Below are 21,281 nucleotides of genomic sequence, written 5' to 3'. Positions count from 1 at the left end.
TACATGTAGGGGGGAGGGTGAGAAAAAATATATAACAGCTAAGAAAAAGAAAGTCATTTGATTTTATTTAAATCATTATATAATCAGGATTTGTTCTTGATAACAATCTTGTTTGATGATATATTTATTAACAAATTCTCTATGTTTACATTTTAAAAATATCTTGTCTATTTCTCTTTATCATTTTTATCTTTCTAATACCACCCTTATTCAGTTATTTAGAATACCATTAATTGCAATATTTGCAACTTATTTGCACTCTTATATGAACCAATAGTGCTTTAAAAAATTTCTGGAGAGGGGGCCGGGCGGTGGCGCTAGAGATAAGGTGCCTTGCCTTGCCTGCGCTAGCCTTGGACGGACTGCAGTTCGATCCCCCGGCATCCCATATGGTCCCCCAAGCCAGGAGCAACTCCTGAGTGTTACCAGGTGTGGCCCAAAAACCAAAACAAAAACCAAAAACCAAAACCAAAACAAAACAAAACAAAAAATTTCTGGAGAGAATAACAGGGTAAAGTGCTTGCCTTTACATTACTAACCCTGGTTTGATCCCTCCTTGGCACTGTTTATGGAGTAAACAGCACAGCTGGGTATGAGTCTTTCCCCCTTGACACCCAAGTGCTACACCTGGAAGTATGTATTCTGGCCACATAGCTAATAATTTTCATAGATTGACAGTGAAAATTTGGTTTAATGATGGTAATGTTGATACTAGTTATAAAAAATAATTTGCCTTTTAGACATACATACCAAATAACAAAAGATATATCTGATATTAGATAGAGAATGAGTAAAAGGCATAGATTAAGCAAGACTGATGGGCCAGAGTAATAGTACAGTGGTAAGTCACTTGTCTTGTTCATGGTTGACCCAGGCTCAATCTCTGGCATCCCATTTGGTTCCCCCCCTCCAGAAGTGATTCCTAAGAGCAGAGCAAGGAAGCAACTTCTGAGTACTGAGAGTGGCCCCAAAAGACCCCCTAAAGGTAATTCTGACCATAAAGCAGTAATTATTGAAATTGGATGATAAATATATAGGAATGTACTTTTATTTTTCAAAAAAAATAAATTTCAAAGAGCCATTGTGGTAAGACTATAACCCAAACTATCTTAGTAAGATCTACATAATTTGACTTTGATGCCCTTCATCTCAGTCATACCACTCTTGTTCTAAATTTACTATTTTCCCCATCACTTTTCTCAGATGCCCCCCAAGTTTATTTTTACTTTAGAGTACTTGAACATACTTTTTTTCTCACCAGAAACCCTCTTTTTCCCAAGTCTTTCGTCTCTCTTGAAATTGAGATTTCATCATAAAGATCACCCCAGAAAAACTGACTGTGAGAATGATCTCAACCTGTTATTGAAAAAAAATTTTCATAGCTTATGCCATGATTGGCTTTTTTCTTTTATATTTGCTCATTGGCAACTTTTTTTTATTGGGGGGTAAGTTGGGGACGGGGACAGTAGCTGTAAGGATTTCACTTTTGTTTCCTATAAAATTCTCAGTACTTTAAACAACCTGACAAATGTGTTGACACTGAGTCCTGAGTGAAGCATTCTATGTTTGTGAAGCTGTTAAATTCTAATCTTTTACAGCTGAAATGTCATCAATATATACACTATTGTTGCCAAGCAAAAGAATTTACAATTTAGCTCCAGTGTGTAGGAGAATTAGCTTTTTGGCTAACTCTTTGAAAGATATTAAACATTCACAAAATGTCAATTTTTAACTTAGTATTTATTTTAAAAAAATTGTATTTTGAGTAATTAATGCCATATCTTGTCTAAAAGCTGTTTGTTATATAAGAAAGGTTAACTTTTATGTTATGTTTATATATGATATAAAAAACTTGGCAGCTGTGGCTTTTATGAATAATAATGAAATGTTTATAATTATTATTTTCATCAGGAAAGAACTGAGAAATGCTTTATTAGATAAATGTGTAGAGATGAGACTCTGAAATAGATAGGCCACATTAAACAATATGTTTTTTTTTTTTCTTTTGGTTTTTGGGTCACACCCAGCGGTGCTCAGTGGTTACTCCTGGCTGTCTGCTCAGAAATAGCTCCTGGCAGGCACAGGGGACCATATGGGACGCCGGGATTTGAACCAACCACCTTTGGTCCTGGATCGGCTGCTTGCGAGGCAAATGCTGCTGTGCTATCTCTCTGGGCCCTAAACAATATGTTTTATTATGAACAAACAAAATGTATATCTTTAAGCTTTGTCATTCAAAGCAACTAGGGAACTTGTTCATTAACATTTATCAAATTAAATGATACGTGTATGTATGTAATTTTTGTTTGGGGGCCACACCCAGTGTTCCTTAAGCTTATTCCTGGCATTGTGCTTAGGGATCATTCCTGGTGGAGTTTGGGGGGCTCTTTGCAGTGCTGAGGATGGAACCTGGATTGGCTGTATGCAAGGCAAATACTTTGCCATCACTTTAGCCCCTAAAATTATATATTTCATTGGTGAAATAATTTGTATTATATTTGTCACTAGAGGTACATGGTATAGTACTGGGGATATATTGAAAGGTATTTTGAAAAAGTTCATGCTCTTTCTCAGGAAATTTTCCCCCGTATGTGCCTCAGAAATGATGTCATTTTTGCTATGTCACATGTGTGATATATGAAGGTATCTATTAGAAAAGAGACAGCTATCTTCTCTTCTTAAATATCTTCTTAAGTACTGCAGATCTAGGAACTTAAGATTTGCCTCTTGGTCAAGGAAAATTTTATTCTAAGTAGATGTGCTTGTTTGTTCTTGTGTTCTTTATGTATTTCTCCATTTAGTACCACTTTATTGTGGTTTGTCATGAGGAAACAAGCTCTGAGTTTGTAGGAGATAATGAGCATAGTGTAGCAGGGGTCTCAAACTCGTGGCCCGCGGGCCACAAACGGCCCTCCATACAACATTTTGTGGCCCTGCCCTAGAGGAATCTTTTTTTGTTTTGTTTTGTTTTAGTTGTTTGGGTCACACCCCCCAATGGTCAACGCTTACTATTGACTTTGCACTCAAGGATCACCTTGACTTTGCCTCCTGTGGCCCCCAGGTGAATTGAGTTTGAGACCCCTGTTAGGGTATTTTCTTTTATAGCTATACTTTTGAACCTTCTCTTTTGGAATTGCCTACATAATGAACATTTTTTTAACTTGATTGATTGGTTGATTGATTAATTGGTTTTTGGACACACCCAGTGACACTCAGGGATTACTCCTGGCTCTGCACTCATAAATCGCCCGTGGCAGGCTGGGGGACCACCTGGGTGCCAGGAATAGAACCAGGTCTCTCTTGGGTGGGCTGCATGCAAGGCAAATGCTCTACCACTGTGCTGTCTCTCTGGCCCTTTCATCATGAGTTTTTATGTTACAGATAAAGTCTTATTTGAACTCTGATATTTTAGGGGGAGTTATAAAAAATTAGTCTTCTTAATCAGTCTCTTGGGAAAGAAGAGTGAAAGAATCCAGAAGATCAAAAAATTCTAGGTCAACTCAGTACAGGAGCCATGCAGTTCAAGAGAAAAAATTCTGATTTTCTCTTCAGAATTTTGGTCTTCTTCCTAGTTCAGTCTTATAGTGTTTAGCAATTGTCCAGTTTCTAGAGAGTTTCCTAATATCTTAATTCAGAGGAGAAGAGTGCATTACTCTTGATAGTGTCAGATCCTGGGTCTTTATATGCCAGGTGTTGAAGGAAAATTATCCCATCCTAATCTGAAGAAATAAGGTGCACGTAGGGGCTGGACCAATGGGAAGAGGAAGTCAAGAACCATTTCCACCTTTGGATACACAGTATCTCCTTCACTATGCTGATCATAATTTATGTAGTGATTCTCCTATTCAAGCACACTAAAGATTGGAGCCGGAGTGATAACACAGAGGTAGGGCATTTGCCTTGCATGTGGCCGACCTGGGATGGACCCGGGTTTGATCCCCAGATCCCATATGGTCCCCCGAGCCTACCAGGATTGATTTCTGAGCACCACCAGGTGTGGCCCAAAAACTAAAAATAAAATAAAATAAAGTTTAATCCACTTTATTTATTTATTTTTGTTTTTTGTTTTTGGGCTATACCTGACTATACTCAGAGCTCACTCTTGTATCTGCACTCAGGGATCATTCCTGGTGGGCTCAGGGTATCATTTGGGATGTTGGGACTGGAACTCAGGTCTACCAGATGCAATGCAAACAACCTACCCTCACTTTATTTTTTTTTTTGTAAAATACACTGAACATCCTTGTATGATGATGGTACTATCTTTAGCTGTATAATTTCTCTATGAGAGACTTTTATAAAGTTTATAAGTGTACATTGGGTAGCCAAGGGAGCACTGTGTGAACCAAAAACTTTGTGAATTTGATGTTGTTTTTTGAGGAGCCAATTTATCTCTTCTCTTTTCCTTCTCCTTCTTCACTCCCTAAATTCTACTCTTGCTGCAGTAAGCAGATTTCAGTTGTACAATTCACTGTTACCAGCTATAATCACCATATTTTACAATATTTCCTTAGACCTTTTTCATCTTGTAGTTGAAAGTTTGTACATTTTTAATTAAAATAAAAACAACCTTTCCCTTTTGACAATCACATTTTTTCTATTCCTGAGTTTGACTTACATATATTTCACATATAAATAATTATATGCAGTATTTGTCTTTTTTCTGCCTCCTGTCATTTAGCTTAATGCCCTCAAGAAACTTTCTCATGACTGAGTAATATTCCATAGCATTGTATTCCTCTTCTTTATTCATTTATGTTGATGGATACTTAGGTTGTTTCTGTATCTTAGTTCTTGTGACTAAATAATACAGTAGACATAGGGGTGCAGATATCTTTTCAATATCTTTTTTGATAATTGGTATATACCCAGAAGTGGGACTGCTGAAGCATATTATAACTCTACTTTTAATTTTTTTGTGGCCATGCCTAGTGATGCTCAGCAGCTACTCTTAGCTTTGTACTCAGAAATTATTCTTGGTGGTATTTGGGGGACCATGTAGGATGCCAGGGATTAAACCTACATTGGCCTCATGAAAAGCAAATGTATCTGCTGTACTATCATTCCAGTACCTTTTAGTTTCTTGAAGAGCCTCCATAATGCTATCCCTAGTGATTTTGTGATGATATTTTATGTTCGTTCCAGACATGAATTTTACCCCCTTTCCACATCTTTAGCACTACATGAGGCTTTTTTTCCTGGAAGAGGGCAGGAAGACACTCTCAGAAGGTATTTAGGTGGCCTGAGTGCTACCACTCCTTGGATGAGGTGGTGTCAGGGATCATTTGGGGATAATTTAACAATGCTGGGGCATTATGTGGTTCTGTGGATTTAACCAGGGTTGGTACTCTTGTTGATAACTCCTGCCTCTTCTGCCAAGAAGTCCTTGTTACTACTTATTGATTACAACTCTTCTAATTGGTGTGAGGTATATTTCCTTATGTTTTGATGAACATTTTCCTGATTATTAGTAATATTAAGTACCTTTCTTCTTTCAAAAATTATTGTTATTGTTGTTGTTATTATTATTATTATTATTAGTTTTGGGGCCATACCCAGTGACACCCAGGAGTTACTTCCTGGCTGTGCGCTAAGAAATTGCTCCTTGCTTGGGGAACCATATGGGATGACGGGGATCAAACCACGGTCCATTCTAGGCTAGACCAGGCAAGGTAAACACCTGCAAACATATTCTCCCACTTTTTTATTTTTAAAGTTTAAATTTTTGTTTTTGTTTTTGGGCCATATCTGTCAGTGCTCAGTGCTTACTCCTGACTCTGCTCTCAGGGATCACTTCTGGTGGCGATCAGTAGACCATATAGGATACCAGGGATTGAACCCAGGTTGACTGCATGCAGGGCAACTTACATGAGCTGCTTACCTCAACTGCTGTACTATCACTCTGGCCCCTATACTTTTATTTCAATTGTTAATTATTCCCTTTACTGTGAAGAAGTCTTTTAGTGTGATATTATTCTACTTGTTAATTTTCACTTTTGGATCTTTGCTTTTAATGGCTTTGTATGAAAATCACTGCCAAGATAGATGTCAAGGGCCTTAACCTCTATTTTCTTCAGGATATGCATGGTTTCATGTCTTATTTTTGTATGGTTTAAGATAAGGGTCTTAAGTCTCTTCCTTTTTGTGTGTCTGTTTAGTTTTCCAAGCATCTTTCATTTGTTTAATGTAATCCCAATTGCTTATATTTGCTTCCACTTGCTTGGTCAGTGGTCTTTTATTCTTGAAGATGCCTTTTTTATTCCTGGAACCACCTGGTCCTCAAGCATCGCCAGGTTGCCTTGGTAGCCCCTGTTACCACAGGCCTTAGCAGTGAACCATTGGGCATCCTAAAATTTTAAGCACCACCAGGAAGGCTGCACTTCCACCCTCTGCCCCAAAGGGAAAAAATAAGATATATCATTTCACAAAATGTAATGCTGTAGGTGTAATCCTTTTCATTTTTTAGAAAACAAGCTCCCCCACCTTTTTTATTTTATAAACTCAAATATACTATATAGTTTCAGTTAAATTCTTAAAATTTTCTAAGTGCATATTTACATTTAAATAAGGGGTAATTCTTATAAATAGCAGTTCTCCTAGCAGCTATAAGCATATCACAAAAAAAAAAAAAACACTCTGTAGCTCTGTGGTATGAGTAATAAAAATAAAATATAAACTTGTTCATATATAACCAAAGAATAAAATTAGGACTAGTCTTACATGCTAATTTTCTTTCATTCTTGTATATTGATACTCAATTGTTTTTAAAGCAAGTGCCAAACATCTGAAGTCTCTCTTTTGTTATTTGAATATATCTCTGCCAGGAGTATTCTAGAAACTTTTTGCCTCAGTCAAAAGTTGAATTAGGATTCTCAAACTTTAAAGGTTTGTGATTAAATGCCTTTTCTACTCAGTTCTTTAGGAATGTACCTGTTTAATAAATGTTGGTATTCTGTATAGCTGTACATTAATTTCTAGGCAAACTCTAACTCAGTATTTTAGGATGGCTTTCAGAGTAGATTGTAGTTTAATACAATTCCTTAAATATGTATTTCTACTATTTTGATTATGAGTTCATATCCAGTAGTGCTCCTGATTCAATGCTCAGGGGCTCTTCTTTGGTATTTGGGAAACCTTTTGTACTAGGGTTTGAACTTATATCTCCTGATGCAAAATATTCAAAGTGTTCTAGTCTTAGAGTTATCTGTTTTCTCTGGTCCTCAGCACAAATTTAAATTTTAATCCCTTGCAAAAAATTGAGGTAATTTGTCTAAAGGAAATATATTTCAATCAACCATTTGATTGATTAATTTGTTAAATATATACACTAGCTTGATCTTACATAAAACTTGTTCTTTTTAAAAAAAATTAAACATCCTTTTACTTTTTTCAATAAGTAACACAATTTTTTTTATTTAAGCAGATTATGATCACTTTTTTAAGTAGATGAGTAGAATTTAATTCTTAAAAAATTTAATTTTGCTTATAATTATAGTCACATTTTTAAGTATATGAGAGGAGTTTAATTCTTTAAAAATTTTATTATTTATTTTGGTTTTTGGGCCATACCCTGTGATGCTCAGGGGTTACTACTGTCTATTGCTCCGGCCCCTAATTCTTAAAAAATTTTAAATTTTGCTTACAGTTAACCATTTTTCATCATTATCATCATTGCTATGGTTTGGGGCTATACTAAATGGTTTGCAGGGCTGGCTTCTGTTTCTGCACTCAGGGATCACTCATAGAGAGGCTCATGGAACCAGATGAGGTATTTTGGCTCTATCTTGGATCAGGACAAGTATCTTACCTGCCGTGCTATCTTCTGGTCCTGACAGAAACTTTAGTAATCATATAATCTAAAATAATTTATTTTGCAGAAAAAGGAAACTGGTTCAGAAAGATAAACTGATTAACATGACTGGCTAGTTATATAGATGTGTTTATATAAATATATATAATTTATATATATAAGTGATTAGAATTTAAACATATCAACTTTCCAGATTAAGACAACCTACTTGCTGAATAGACATCTATTTTTTTTTATTGTTGGCTAGCAGTTATTCATAGCCTTGATTTTTCTGCTAAACTCTCTTTCCAGTGCTATTTTTTTTTAGTCATCAAAATGTTTGACTCAGAATTTAAATCCAAAAGATGCATTGTAATAACCAGAACTTAAAATATAACTGCACATGGAGCTACAATTTCTCACAGTTGATTTCCTGTTTGACTTTAGACCTCAAAGATTTTTGAATAAAATCTCCTGGGCTAATTTAAAAACCAATTAGCTTCAAAAGCTGAGGCATTTGAAAACTTTATAAATTATTTTCTTTATTTGATTTGATTTGAACACTTTATATAACTTTTTGTCTTCCTTCCTCCGTCCCTCCCTCCCTCCCACCATCTCTTCCTCCTCCCTCCCACCATCTCTCCCTCCTTCCCTCCTTCCTTCCTTCCTTCCTTCCTTCCTTCCTTCCTTCCTTCCTTCCTTCCTTCCTTCCTTCCTTCCTTCCTTCCTTCCTTCCTTCCTTCCTTCCTTCCTTCCTTCCTTCCTTCCTTCCTTCCTTCCTTCCTTCCTTCCTTCCTTCCTTCCTTCCTTCCTTCCTTCCTTCCTTCCTCTTCTCTCTCTTTACATTCTTAGAGGGCTAGGGAGATTGTTTGCCATGCCACTTATTGAGCCTGCATAAATGAGGTGCAAGTCAAATGCCTTTATCTCTTCAACTTCTCCACATAGCTTTCTTATACAGATAGTTGGTAGGATAATGTGTCTTGACTTAAAATAAAACCAGAATTTAATGGTATATTATTGAGAGCTAAGATATTCTTAAGCAGCACACAGTAAGTATCTTTACAGTCAACATTCCATGGTTACTAAGACTCTTGCTTTAGAATATAAGATACTTATTAAAAGTATATTGAGGAAAAGAGCTCAAATGACAAAACATTGTCTCACATGTGCAAGACTGAATTCTTTTCCTGGCATAATATGCTTACCCTGCTGCACTTCCAGGTGCTCTGGTGGCAACTGAGCACTCCTATGCTACCAAGCCAACCACTGCACAGGATTGAACTATTAGACCCATATAGTCAGGCTTTGTGTTGCTGTAAATAGACCTTAGTGAAAAAATAATGGTTTGGGCCAGAGATTATTCAATGAGCTGTGCACAGGCTTCATGTGCTGAGTTCCATTCCATTTCTGGTTCCACCCCCAGACTGTATGATCTCCCAGTTACCACAGGGGGCCACCCCCAAATCAGAAGGAATCTAGAAAGAGCCCTAAGTACTGCCTGATTTGTGACCCCCCCACGTCAACAAATATCCAAAGAAAAAAGTACAGCTCTTTTAAGGAAAAACTACTATGATATGCCTTAAAAGGTATTCAGAAATAAAAGAAAAATTGTAGGGTCTTGGAATGTAGTTCAGAGATAGATATATACTTTGTATATATGTGGTTCTGTGTTCAACTCTAACACTGCACAAAAATCATAAATAAATTATTTACTATCACCCAAAGAAAAACAATATAAAGGAAATGAATGACTATTTGGTTTCTGATTAATGTTATCTAACTATATAATTTTCTGTGAGTTTATACACTTTATAAGTATATTTTGTTATAAATGAAAAAGCAGTATAGCTCTTTTCTGCTGAGCCTGCCTAGACACTTCAAGGACTATAACCTCTCCAGGACCCATGCCCGGTAAATGTCCCCACCCAACGCACGTGGGGCCAATTCCTGCAGTGTGATTGGATACCCAGAGACTTATAAAACATGGTGGCCATGCTCTCTGCCTCTTTTCTGCTGAGCCTGCCTAGACACTCCAAGGACTATAATCTCTCCAGGACCCACACCTGAAACGGGGCTGCTTCACTCCGTGGCTGCGCTTATCTTGTAACCCCTGAATTCCATTTCTGCACATTTTAAGAAGCAATCTACAGCCTTGCCAATGGAGTAACTTTGCAGTACACCCCCATATTTACAGAAATCAAGATGGCTCCTCTAATAATCTAAAAAGTAGGAAACAAATAGGTATTCTCTCAAATAAGAAGTTTAGAGTAGACTTGACTGGAGCAAAATTAAGCATCAAGAAGATTTGTCAACTGAAATTAGAAATTTTCACACTGAACTAACAGATCAGAAAAACTGAGCTTATGCAAGTGTTGCTGGGCACGGGGTTTGTGGAGACCCCATGCCAGAGCCTTTCTCCCTAGCCTGGGGAGTGCTGGGAGGTTTGGAAGGCCCCATAGCCTACCCCCTCTTTTTCCCCTGGACTCCATGCTCTACCTGGGTGGCGGCTCAGGTGGCCAGAAGTAGGTTTAGGTGGACTCTTAGTGGTCCTCAGGCTTCCTCCCCTCTCTCCGTACTCTAGTGGGGAGGTGTATGAGGAGGAGGGCGGGCAAACATCTGACTTCTGGTTTCCTCTTTGATTCTGGAGACCAGCTCTTGCCAGGTATGGGGTTTGGGGAGGCCCCATAATGGAGCCTTTCTTCCTGGCCTGGGGAGTGCTGGGAGGCTTGACAGGCCCCCAGCCGTCCTTGTCTTTTTCCCCTGGCTCCAGGCCTTTCCTGGGTGCCAGCTCAGATGGCCAGAAGTGGGCTCAGGTGGACTCTTAGTGGTCCTCAGGCTTCCCCCCTCCCTCCGTACTCCAGGGGGGAGGTGCATGGGGAGGAGGGTGGGCAGACATCTGGCTTCTGGTTCCCTCTTTGATTCTGGAGACCAGCTCTTGCCAGGTATGGGGTTTGGGGAGGTCCCATACCGTAGCCCTTTTCCCTGGCCTGGGGAGTGCTGGGAGGCTTGGCAGACCCCCAGCCGTTCCTTGTCTTTTTCCCCTGACTCCAGGCCTTCCCTGGGTGCCAGCTCAGATGGCCAGAAGTGGGTTCAGGTGGACTCTTAGTGGTCCTCAGGCTTCCCCTTACCTCTCCCTACACTAATGGAAATGCGCTTTGGGAGGAGGGCAGGCCGTTTTAGTACTGGTTTATGTTGGGACAATCACTGGAATTTTTTTCTCCTTGTTTTTCTATTGATAGTATTGTATGCATATATTTTATATATCCATAACATTCATCTTGTATTGTGACCTTGACACCGCCCTACAAATCTTATTTCTAATATTTTACTACCTCAGTCCCAACCCTTATTTCCCCCCATCTTCCCATGTAGGTGCAGCTCATGACATGAAGCTCACCATATAGAATGATAAGTGCAGTTAGAGAAATAACTACACTGAATACTATCATAACAATGTGAATGAATGAAGGAAAAAGAAAGCCTGTCTCCAGTACAGGTGTGGGTGGGGTGGGGAGTAGATAAATCTGGGAAATTGGTGGTGGGAATTCTGCACTGGTGAAGGGGGTGTTCTTTACATGAATGTAATCATACAACTACAATTATATTTGTAATCACAGTGTTTAAATAAAGATAATTTATAAAAAAAAAGAAAAAGAAAAAGCAGTATAGTAAAATTTATTTGTGCTTGTGTTATGTGATTGTGCTAGCAGATACCTTTTGGGCCCAGTGAATACCATAACCCAATATATGAGTCATTTTTTGAGTAAGACATAGATTCATTATCCTATCTCTATCTCTCATAAGCATTCTTCTTCTGGATAAACCCTCAAGAGCCAAACTTCCTTAATCTTCAATATTAGTATCTTTTATATAATGTCTATTAAAGTTATTTAACCAAGTATATAAAATATATTTAGCATCTAAATATCTCAAAATCTATGCATTTATTTCTTCTCTTTTTTTGGGGGGGGATCACACCCGGCAGCACTCAGGGGTTCCTCCAGGCTCTATGCTCAGAAATCACTCCTGGCAGGCTCCAGGGATCATATGGGATGCCGGGATTCGAACCAACATCCTTCTGCATGAAAAGCAAACGCATTACCTCCATGCTACCTCTCGACTCCGCATTTATCTCTTCTTTAACCATTACCCTCTAATCCACTTTACCCCATCATCATTCACAAACCTAATTCTACCTTAGAAACCTTAAGGCTCAAAAGTAGAACCTTAAATGAATAAGAAAGAAATTCTGTTGGGACAGTGCTTGGATCATTTCTAGTATGCAGTGGTTGACCTCCCTAAGCAATAATGTATCTGTGAAGTACCATTACATTCTTCCTTTGGCAGAGTTGGGGGACACAACACATCTAGCAATGCTCAGGGGATTACTCCTGACTCTGCACTCAGGAATCATTCCTGGCGGTGCTTGGGAAACCATATATGATGTCAGTAATCAAACCCAAGCTGACTACATGCAATTCACAACCCCCTGAACTATCACTCCATCCTCTATTATTACATATTTAAGAGTTATCAAAACCACTGACATTGAGTGCAAATATGCTCAGTAAGCTCTTATGCAGCTTCTGATTCAGCTACAGTTGTGCCTCACTTGGCCTCTTGGGTAAGCTGTTTTGCCATTTATTGCTATATGTAGGTCAGTATAAGCAGTTGTCTTAAAGTAGTACTCTATATAACATAGATGTTCCCATAATTAGCTCTTAGTTTTGTGGTAGTCATTATTTTTATGTGAAATTTTATTGCTTCAGATGAACAATGGATTTTTATATGGGTATCTTCCAGTTGACCTGAGAATTAGATAATATTTTTAAATATTATGTCAGAATTATCTTCAAAGGTACTGAAGTTATTTTTTGTGGGCTGTTACTCTCTCCAAAATTTCACTGCCAGTCTGTTCTATACCTTTTCTAGAACAACTGAGACAAAGAAAGATGAGGAATAAAAGAAAGAGTAAAGTTTCTCATCTTTTCTATCTCAAAGCATGACTGTATTACTTGGGCTGAGAGTACCTTAAATAGGGCTGCTTAAACTTGCTATTCATTTTTGTCTAAGAAATTCAGCATGGGTGAATGCTGTCCAAAATTCCTTGGATTCATTATGCAGTTGAGTTTGAATTAATTTCTTTGTTATTGAGAGTTTAGAAGCCTTTTATTGTTGCCAAATTTTTCTCACTTGTTCCCACCCCACACACTTATAACACCCTATATGAGATCACAGCTGACCACCAGTTTAAGAAGCTAGGCCTTAAAAGGACTTATTTAAATTGCTCTCCTTCCCATACACATTTACCTATAAAACGGGAGATATTTTATTTTATTATTTTTTTAAATTTTTATTGTGACTGAAGTTCATTACACAAAATTATTTATGGTACATAGTTGCAATGAATGAAGGTATTCCCACCACCAATGTTGTCCTCCCTCCACTCCTGTTCCCAGCATGTCTCCCAAATCTCCCTCCTTTACCCCCCCAGAATACTAGTGTAACTTTACAGCTTGTTGTAGGTTGGGTATCTATTCTGTTTGGTGTTCCATTCTGGTCATTTTTTATTTACACTACATGTTCATATGACTGGTCCTGGTATCATCCTTTTCCCCCCCTCAATTTATGAGGCTGAATGATTCAAGTTATGCTATTCTGTTGGAGAGAAAAAGGTTAAGGAAAAGAGAAGAAAAAATTTGGTGTCAACTACTAAAAAAAAAGAAAAAGAAAAAAAGAAAATATCACCAAATAGCATCCACAAGAGTGAAAAAGAAAGAAAAAAGTAGAAGAAAAAAGAGAAGGAAAATAATATCAAAATACAAACAAAAAACAAAACAAAACAAAACCAGAAAAAGTGCTGGAGTGGCAGGGTAGAGCCATCCCCAGGACCCCATCCCTGTCACTTCTTATGGTTCCCCAAGACTGCCAGGAGCAATTTTTTCTTTGTTTTTTTGGGGGTGTGTCACACCCTATGATGCTCAGGGGTTATTCCTGGCTATGTGCTCAGAAATCGCTCCTGGCTTTGGGAACCATATGGGATGCTGGAGATTGAACCCAGGTTTATCCTGGATCAGCTGCCTGCCCAAGGCAAACGCCTTATCGCTATGCTATCGTGCCAGCCTCTAGGAGCGATTTCTGAGTGCAGAGCCAAGAGTAACCCCTGAGTGCTACCCAAAAACAAAACAAAAAATAAATAAAGCATAAAGAATTTTATCACTTAAAAAGAGTGAAAATGTTATGGAAGATTGTATCTTGTTTTAACTTGATTAATGTGTTCTCATTTTATAACTGGGACAGCTCTTAATCAAAATAATTTCAAGAATAAGTATTATTTTTTGTTGCAAAATTTATGTCTACTAGCCAATAGGACATCAATTCAATAAAAATTTCTTTTTGTTTTTTTGGTTTTTGGGCCACACCCGGTGATGCTCAGGGGTTACTCCTGGCTACGCGCTCAGAAGTCGCTCCTGGCTTGGGGGACCATATGGGACACCAGGGGATCGAACCGCGGTCCATCCAAGGCTAGCGCAGGCATCTTACCTCTAGCGCCACCGCCCGGCCCCAATAAAAATTTCTTATTCAGAGCATTATAGTGATACTTATATTTAAATAATTAACACTTTGCAGCTGTTTTCTTCTTGTAACCAAAATAAGAAGCGTGGTTTTATGAGTAGGCTACTAGGCAAAGCAAAAATTATAGTTCATATTTAAAGAAAAATATTTTGCTTTTCATTTTAGTTTACATTGTACATAAAGTATGCCACTTTTTAATTTTAAAATTTAAATTTTAAATAAAGTTTGATTTAATTAAATTAAAATAAGAAATGAATTTTTTAGACAAAAAGGAGTATCAAGTGGCAGAATTTTAAGTTCAGCTGTTATTGCAAAATTGTAAGAAACAAGTTAATTCATAAAATGACCAGTAAATGTTGATTGAGCGCACAAATTAGGCATTATGGAAGAGTTTGGATATGAAGGAGTAGAATTGCAGAAAAGATTTTTTCTTCTGCCAGGGAGCTTAAACTAGACTTGGAAGATTTTTATGTTTAAATAATTACCTTAGATTTCTTAGGCTTGAATACCCACCTACACTCTGGAAGCTAGTTGAAATAAAAAATTATGGTAGTTTGATGATGGATCTGAGACCAGGCGAGCTATATCTACTATGCCATGTAAGGCATGGTTTGATGTCTGATACTCTTATAAAGTACAGCACTTTTTAGTTGATGTTCTTGGAAACAAAAGAAACTTGCCAGTGTGCCAGTACTAGGAGTTTCAGTCCAGGGAATATGAATTTTAAAAAATGATACTTCATTATTTAGATAATTTTATAGAGAGTGGTCATGGGTAATTTAGGAAAACTATTTTCATACCAAGAAATTCGTTATTGAAATGAACAAATAGTTTATAATTATTTCACTGTTCTCTTAAAACATGTCATGAAACAGTATCAGTTACTTGCTCTTGGGAAATAATGTGGAAGCCCTAAAAGACAAGTCTGTATATGATCTTACATTCTGATAACTTTTCTGAAAAAGTATAAATATTGTGAAGAAGACAAAGTGAGAAAGGGAATATCATGGCTGGGTGTGAGGAAGCTATTTCAGAAAGACCACACTAACTCCAGCTTTTGAATTTTCCAGACTGACTCCTGGAAAGGCTTTTTCCTTGCTCTGGATCTGCCTGGATGGGTGCAGATAGGATTCCTTCAAGAACACTGTCATCATTTTCCCACTGCTCCAAAGTGGCCCTGTCACCAGTCTTTTCTCCCATACTTTTTCCGTATTTCTTATACTCTGACCTTGAAATGAAGTGATGCAAGAAATTTTTATTTGATATTATTTTTTGTTATTCAAACTCTGAATTCTTGTATTCTGAAGTTTTAGACCTGATGGGGTTTTTAAGTGACCTATTTCTATATGATCTGGATATAGAGTCAAGAACCAAACAGTTTTGGATAGGAGGGCGACTTATTTTCTTCACAGTGATTACTGTTTTGTCTGCTTATATAAAGTTGGTTTTGTACTGGCTGGGACTTGGTTTCCTTTTTTTTTTTTTTTTGTTCACTGCTCTAGTCTTCCACCACCTGAAATCATGCAGGCACCTAAATTTGTGCTGAATAAATTCATTAATATGTGAATTAGTCCGTTTAGCCAATAGCACTTGAATGTTAATTTTAGAAAAATAGCTTATATGAAATAGATAGACTTCACATTATTGTTTTAGAAGCTGGATTAAAAATAAGTATTAATTCTACTTAGGTTTAAAATAAGTCTCAAAACGTTTTTTTTTTTTTTTTTTTCTTTTTGGGTCATACCCAACAGCCCTCAGGGGTTACTCCTGGCTCCACGCTCAGAAATCGCTCCTGGGGAATGCTGGGATTCGAACCAATAACCTCCTGCATTAAAGGCAAATGCCTTACCTCCATGCTATCTCTCCAGTCCCAAGTCTCAAAACTTTTGCATATGTTACTTGTTCATTCCCTGAAAGAAAACATAATAAACATCTTATGGGTATCTCTTCTGAGCTAAGTACTCCTACTAGTTAGGATTAGGTAATTCCTACTAGCTCCTACTAGTTAGTTTCTTGAAAAGATATATTGTGAAACAATCATAAATGAGTGTCACTCTCTGCCTTACTCACTGCTTTCTAGGTACATTATGTATAATAAGGTATTATCTTTCTATGCTTTATAATTACTAGCCTTTTTTAATTTGCACAATTTTTTCTATTATGTGTCTAATACCTGTTTCTTGTAAATTCTGTGAAGCCAAGGCTCATGATACAATTTAATTATAAATATTTAGTTCAGTGCCTAATTACTCAACAAGCATTTTTTAGATGTATGAATAAATGACTTGTTAAGAAAATTACATAATATAAACAGCATATCAAACTTAATGGAAGTTAGGGAAGATTTCCTCAAGGAAGTAAATTTTAGACTAGGGCCTTAAGAATGAAGAGAATTTAGCTGATGAGAAGATTGGGCAGAATATTTTGTAGCCTAAACTCAGACTAAATCCTAATAATATGGAAGAACTTAAAACAAAAAGTGACATGATATAAGACTTAGTTTTATTTTTGCTTATTTTTGGTTTTGGGTGTCATTCCCATCCATGCTCAGAGATCACTCCTGGCGGGGCTCAAAGTACCATATGCAGTTCTGGGGATAGAACTGGACAAGCACTTTATAATTTTAATTAAATTTTTAATTTCCAACATTCTGGTTTACAGAGTTCAACAACTCTGTATTTCTGGTATTAGTTATCCTGGTAATAGTTATTTCTGATATTCAATATTCCACCACCAATGTAAAATTCCCTCCACCCTGGTTATCAGTTTTCCAAACCCCCTGAAAGCCTGCACCTCGGCAGTTAGGAGTAATTTATATAATATTTTGTGTACTATTACTGAAAAATAGGAATAAAAGTTATGAGGGTGCCACACAGCCACGTAAGTGATCTTGTGGTCCACAGTTTGAGGATCTGCAGCGATGGGCTGATGAGCATATATGGAGACAACAGTGGTTCATAAAGGAACTTCTAAAGGGTCCAGTGCCATCAGTTGTGAGGCTGGTATGTGTATGAGATTTTCCTGCTAGTTGGGTCTCTCTTTCCAGAGTTATGCTGTGCCAGCATTGCAGAAGGCTCTGGTTCATGGGCTTGATTGTCAGAGGCTTCTGGAAGTACAGACGCTTGGGTGTGGTGACTGACCTGGTTCTAAAGTTTCCTGGAGATGTCAGCCTGGAGTGTTTGGCAGCTAGGAGTCTCTGCAGATTTAAAAACAAAACAAAACAAAAACAAAAACTAAAAAAAAAACGGAAAACAGAGAAAAGAAAAAAGAAAAATGTCAGGCAGGGGGAGGGCAGGAGGGAAACTGGGGACATTGGTGGCAGGGAAAAGTACAGTGATTGAGACAAGCATTGGGACATTGTATGAATAACTTTGTAACTGCATCAAGGTGATTTTAATTTACAATTTTTATTATTTTCTAAAAAGGTGTCTTTCAGCTAGACCCCCCTTTTTCAGTGCTGGTAGAAGCAAACTGAATAGGCAGTGGAGAAGAAGGGAGTGACTGCCTTGGAGTTTAAATCAGAAGGAGGAAACAGTTCTTACTGCTGTGGTCTAGCCTTGGTACATCGTGTGATGAACATGCTGACTTGTGGCCCATCTGGCTGTATCATAAGGCCCGAAGATGTAGTAAATATCCAATTGGCCCTTAACAGATGAAAGGCTTCCTACCCTACTTTATTTATTTAGTTTAGGGGCCATTTATTTAGCAGTGCTCAGGGATGACATCTAGGTTACTACCTCTTCAGCACCTAATCTGGTAGATGACGTTGACCTTGGCCTTGGTTGGCCTTGATCTGTGCAGAATGAAATGAAGGTATTTGAGACATTTTTAGAAGGCAGAGTAAGTGACTGGGGGATTATGGTGATTGGCTATGACTCTCTCAAAGGATTTGGGGGACATTCACTGACTTGAGATTCCAAGAGCAATATTTCTCAACCTTTTTCCTCACATGGTCCCCTTACAGCCTGTTTCCTTACTATGCACCCTTGGTTGAAATTGGGCAACCCCCAATTTATATGATTTTCACCTATGGATCTGTTGGAATCTCCTGGTTGAAAACTATTGCTCAGGGGCAAGTTCAGGAGAACCTGAAGTTCACCTAAATTGAAGCTGAGTAGAAGCTGCTTGGTTATAGTTATAGAACTACATTTTTAGAAATTTTAGAAAAATTCCTGCAATAAACAGCCAAAATGTTAATAGTGGTGTGATTTTACATTTCTCTTATTATTAAATTGGGTTTTAATTATTAGTGTTTAAAAGTATTTTTGATTTATAGTGGCTGGGATCAAACCCAGGGCCTTGCATTTGTGAAGCAAGAGCTCTAGTGCTGTTTCATGTTTCATTTTTTTGAAGGAAAATTTGTTTATTGAGGTAACATGGATTGCAAAAATTTTAATATTATTGTTTTATACTAGCAATGCTAGTCCACCACCTGATTTCTATATTTTAAAATATTTTTGAAATTTCTTTGCTAGGAAAAATTTCAAGGACTAAATACCTAGAATTTCCATAGACTAATGTACTTTTTCCAGTGAAAATACATGACTGATCCTTAGTAGAATCTCTGAAACTGGCTGCCTGTGTATGTGTCATCAGCATCTGAAAACCTAAACTTTTCATTCACAAAACTTTTACTGGGACAGGAATTCTCCTGAGCCTCAGAGTCTCTGCTATCAGCTCAGTCCTAGCACCTCATAATGATCTAACTGAAAGTTATTATTTTAAATTTACATATTTATTTTTGTTTATACTACTGTTCAGAGGACATATTTTACAGTGATATGGTCTTGTCTTGTTTCTCAGGTTGACTGGGGGCAATTGGACTATTTAGTTATTGACATGCCACCAGGAACTGGAGATGTGCAGTTATCAGTCTCACAGAATGTTCCCATTGCAGGTGAGTCTTGACTGTCTTTGATGTTTTGTTATTGCTATGTACAAAATAGTAAACTCTATGTCAGGGAAACATTTTAGTTTCTTAAATATATCACTTATAAAATTTCCTCTAGATAAGATTCATAGACTGCATTTTTGAAAACATTACTGAAGATATTTACAAAAATGTGAAGACATTTTGAAAAGGTGGTGGTATATTTCTGTGTTCTAGAAAAATAATAGGTATAACTTGGTGATTTGTTTCTCACTATTCAGCCCTTACTGCCTCATACTGACAGATACTTAGCTATTGGTTTGATATGGGATGGGTTTGTCCATACCTCACAAAGCCCAGGACCTTTTCTTGATTCTGTTAGGGATTATTCCTGGTGGTACTTGAAGGGAGTGCCAGGGTTTGAACCAGGGTTTAAACCAGGATCAGTCACATGGAAGGCAGATGCTTTAAGTCCTTACAGTCTCTCTGGCCCATAATAAATATTTACTGAAGAAATGCTGAAGAAGAATAATTATAAGCAAAATGTGGCCTCTAAATACATTCAACTATAAAAAAATTAGAATATGCTAATTACTTGATATTATACACAAAAGAACCAGAATAATATAGCAGGTAGGGTTGTATCCAACCCAGATTTTATCTCTGGAATCCCATGTGGTTCCTGAGCCCTATCAGGAATAATCCCTGAGTGCAAGACTCAGGAAATCCCCAAAGCACTGCTGGATATGGCCACAAATCACACAAAAAAGACAAGAGAGTTATAAATATATATTAGTTTATATTAAGTATTCAATACTATAATGGTACTGGAGGCAGTACCACAGTATACTTTTATGTTATGGAATTTAAGTGGTAGCAATCAACTTTTATGTTCCATTCATAATGATTGTACTGTATTCCACTGGAGAAATAGCTATTAATCTTTTATATATAAAAACTTGAGGGGCCGGAGCGGTGGTGCATTTGCCTTGCACGTCCCAACCTAGGCAGACCACGGTTCAATCTCCCGGCATCCCAAATGGTACCCCAAGCCAGGAGTGATTTTTTGAGTGCATAGCCAGGAGTAACCCCTTAGTGTCAATGGGTGTAGCCCAAAAACCAAAAATTAAAAAATAAACAAAACCCTCCAACTTGAAAGTCCACCTGGGTGACTTTCAGGAGGCCAAGGGACCATTTTGGTATAATCAGCTTGACTGTACTCATCAGTTAGACAATACAGTGGTGAGAGTGGTATTCCTTAAGTCCAGCTATGATGGGGCTGACTTGCTCACACCTGGAGGTGCTGGTGGTGCTTGTGTGCTTTTTCCAGATGAATACCCACTCCCAGTAGTACTGAGGAACCCTGCAACTGGTAATCAACCAGGAACTCTGGCTTGCAAAGCATGTGCTGCAGCTCTTTGAGCCAAGAATCCAAAGTAATAGAACTTCAGTTGGCAATAATAAAGAGAGAGTACCAATTTTATGAAGAGATATAGATTTTAGGTTTTTAAATAAGATAAATATATCATCTAGAAGTATCATATGGCCTCATTAATATGAATTATTAGCACTTTGATGCTGAAATATATCTATAATCCTGAAGGAATCTGAGACTTTTTTCTCTAGTGAGGTATAAAGTATGAGATGGGAATAAAGTGAGGTAACACAGGAAAGTAATTTTATCCTTTTATAATTAGTGTGCTATATCATTCCTAGTTTTGCACAGTTTGGGGACTTTTCTATTTCTAAATGTTAGGAACACTGTTAAGTGTTTATTAAATAAAATGTGCTTCAAGAACTTTGAAATGCATACCTTATGCTTTTAAAATGTTTACAGTACTCATATGAGTAATACTTGGATACATTTGGGCTAAATTATCATTTACTCCCTGAGCTGTCACTTAGTATCTGAATAGTTTAATTTGCTTCATACAGATATAATGATGTCCATAAGCAATTTAGCTTTTAGTGATATAAGAACCCTTGTGTTTAGAGAGGATATATGATACTATCACTGTGTTTTAATTTGTGTTTGTATCCTAAAAT

The 21,281-nt window shown here is 37.4% G+C and overlaps 1 protein-coding gene across 1 annotated transcript in view; it reads left to right on the top strand.

Annotated features, from left to right (window-relative positions):
- NUBPL (NUBP iron-sulfur cluster assembly factor, mitochondrial) overlaps positions 1–21,281 on the top strand; it is a 227,027-nt gene that overhangs the window by 129,191 nt on the left and 76,555 nt on the right. The window contains exon 7 of the mRNA XM_049766761.1: positions 19,169–19,262. Within this exon, the coding sequence (XP_049622718.1) occupies positions 19,169–19,262 (94 nt within the window). The remainder of the gene's footprint in view (positions 1–19,168; positions 19,263–21,281) is intronic.

This window comes from Suncus etruscus, chromosome 2 (genome assembly GCF_024139225.1).
Source record: "Suncus etruscus isolate mSunEtr1 chromosome 2, mSunEtr1.pri.cur, whole genome shotgun sequence".
NCBI lineage: Eukaryota > Metazoa > Chordata > Mammalia > Eulipotyphla > Soricidae > Suncus > Suncus etruscus.
The sequence above is the reverse complement of the archived record's forward strand: the minus strand, read 5'-3'. Positions and strand labels throughout refer to the sequence as shown.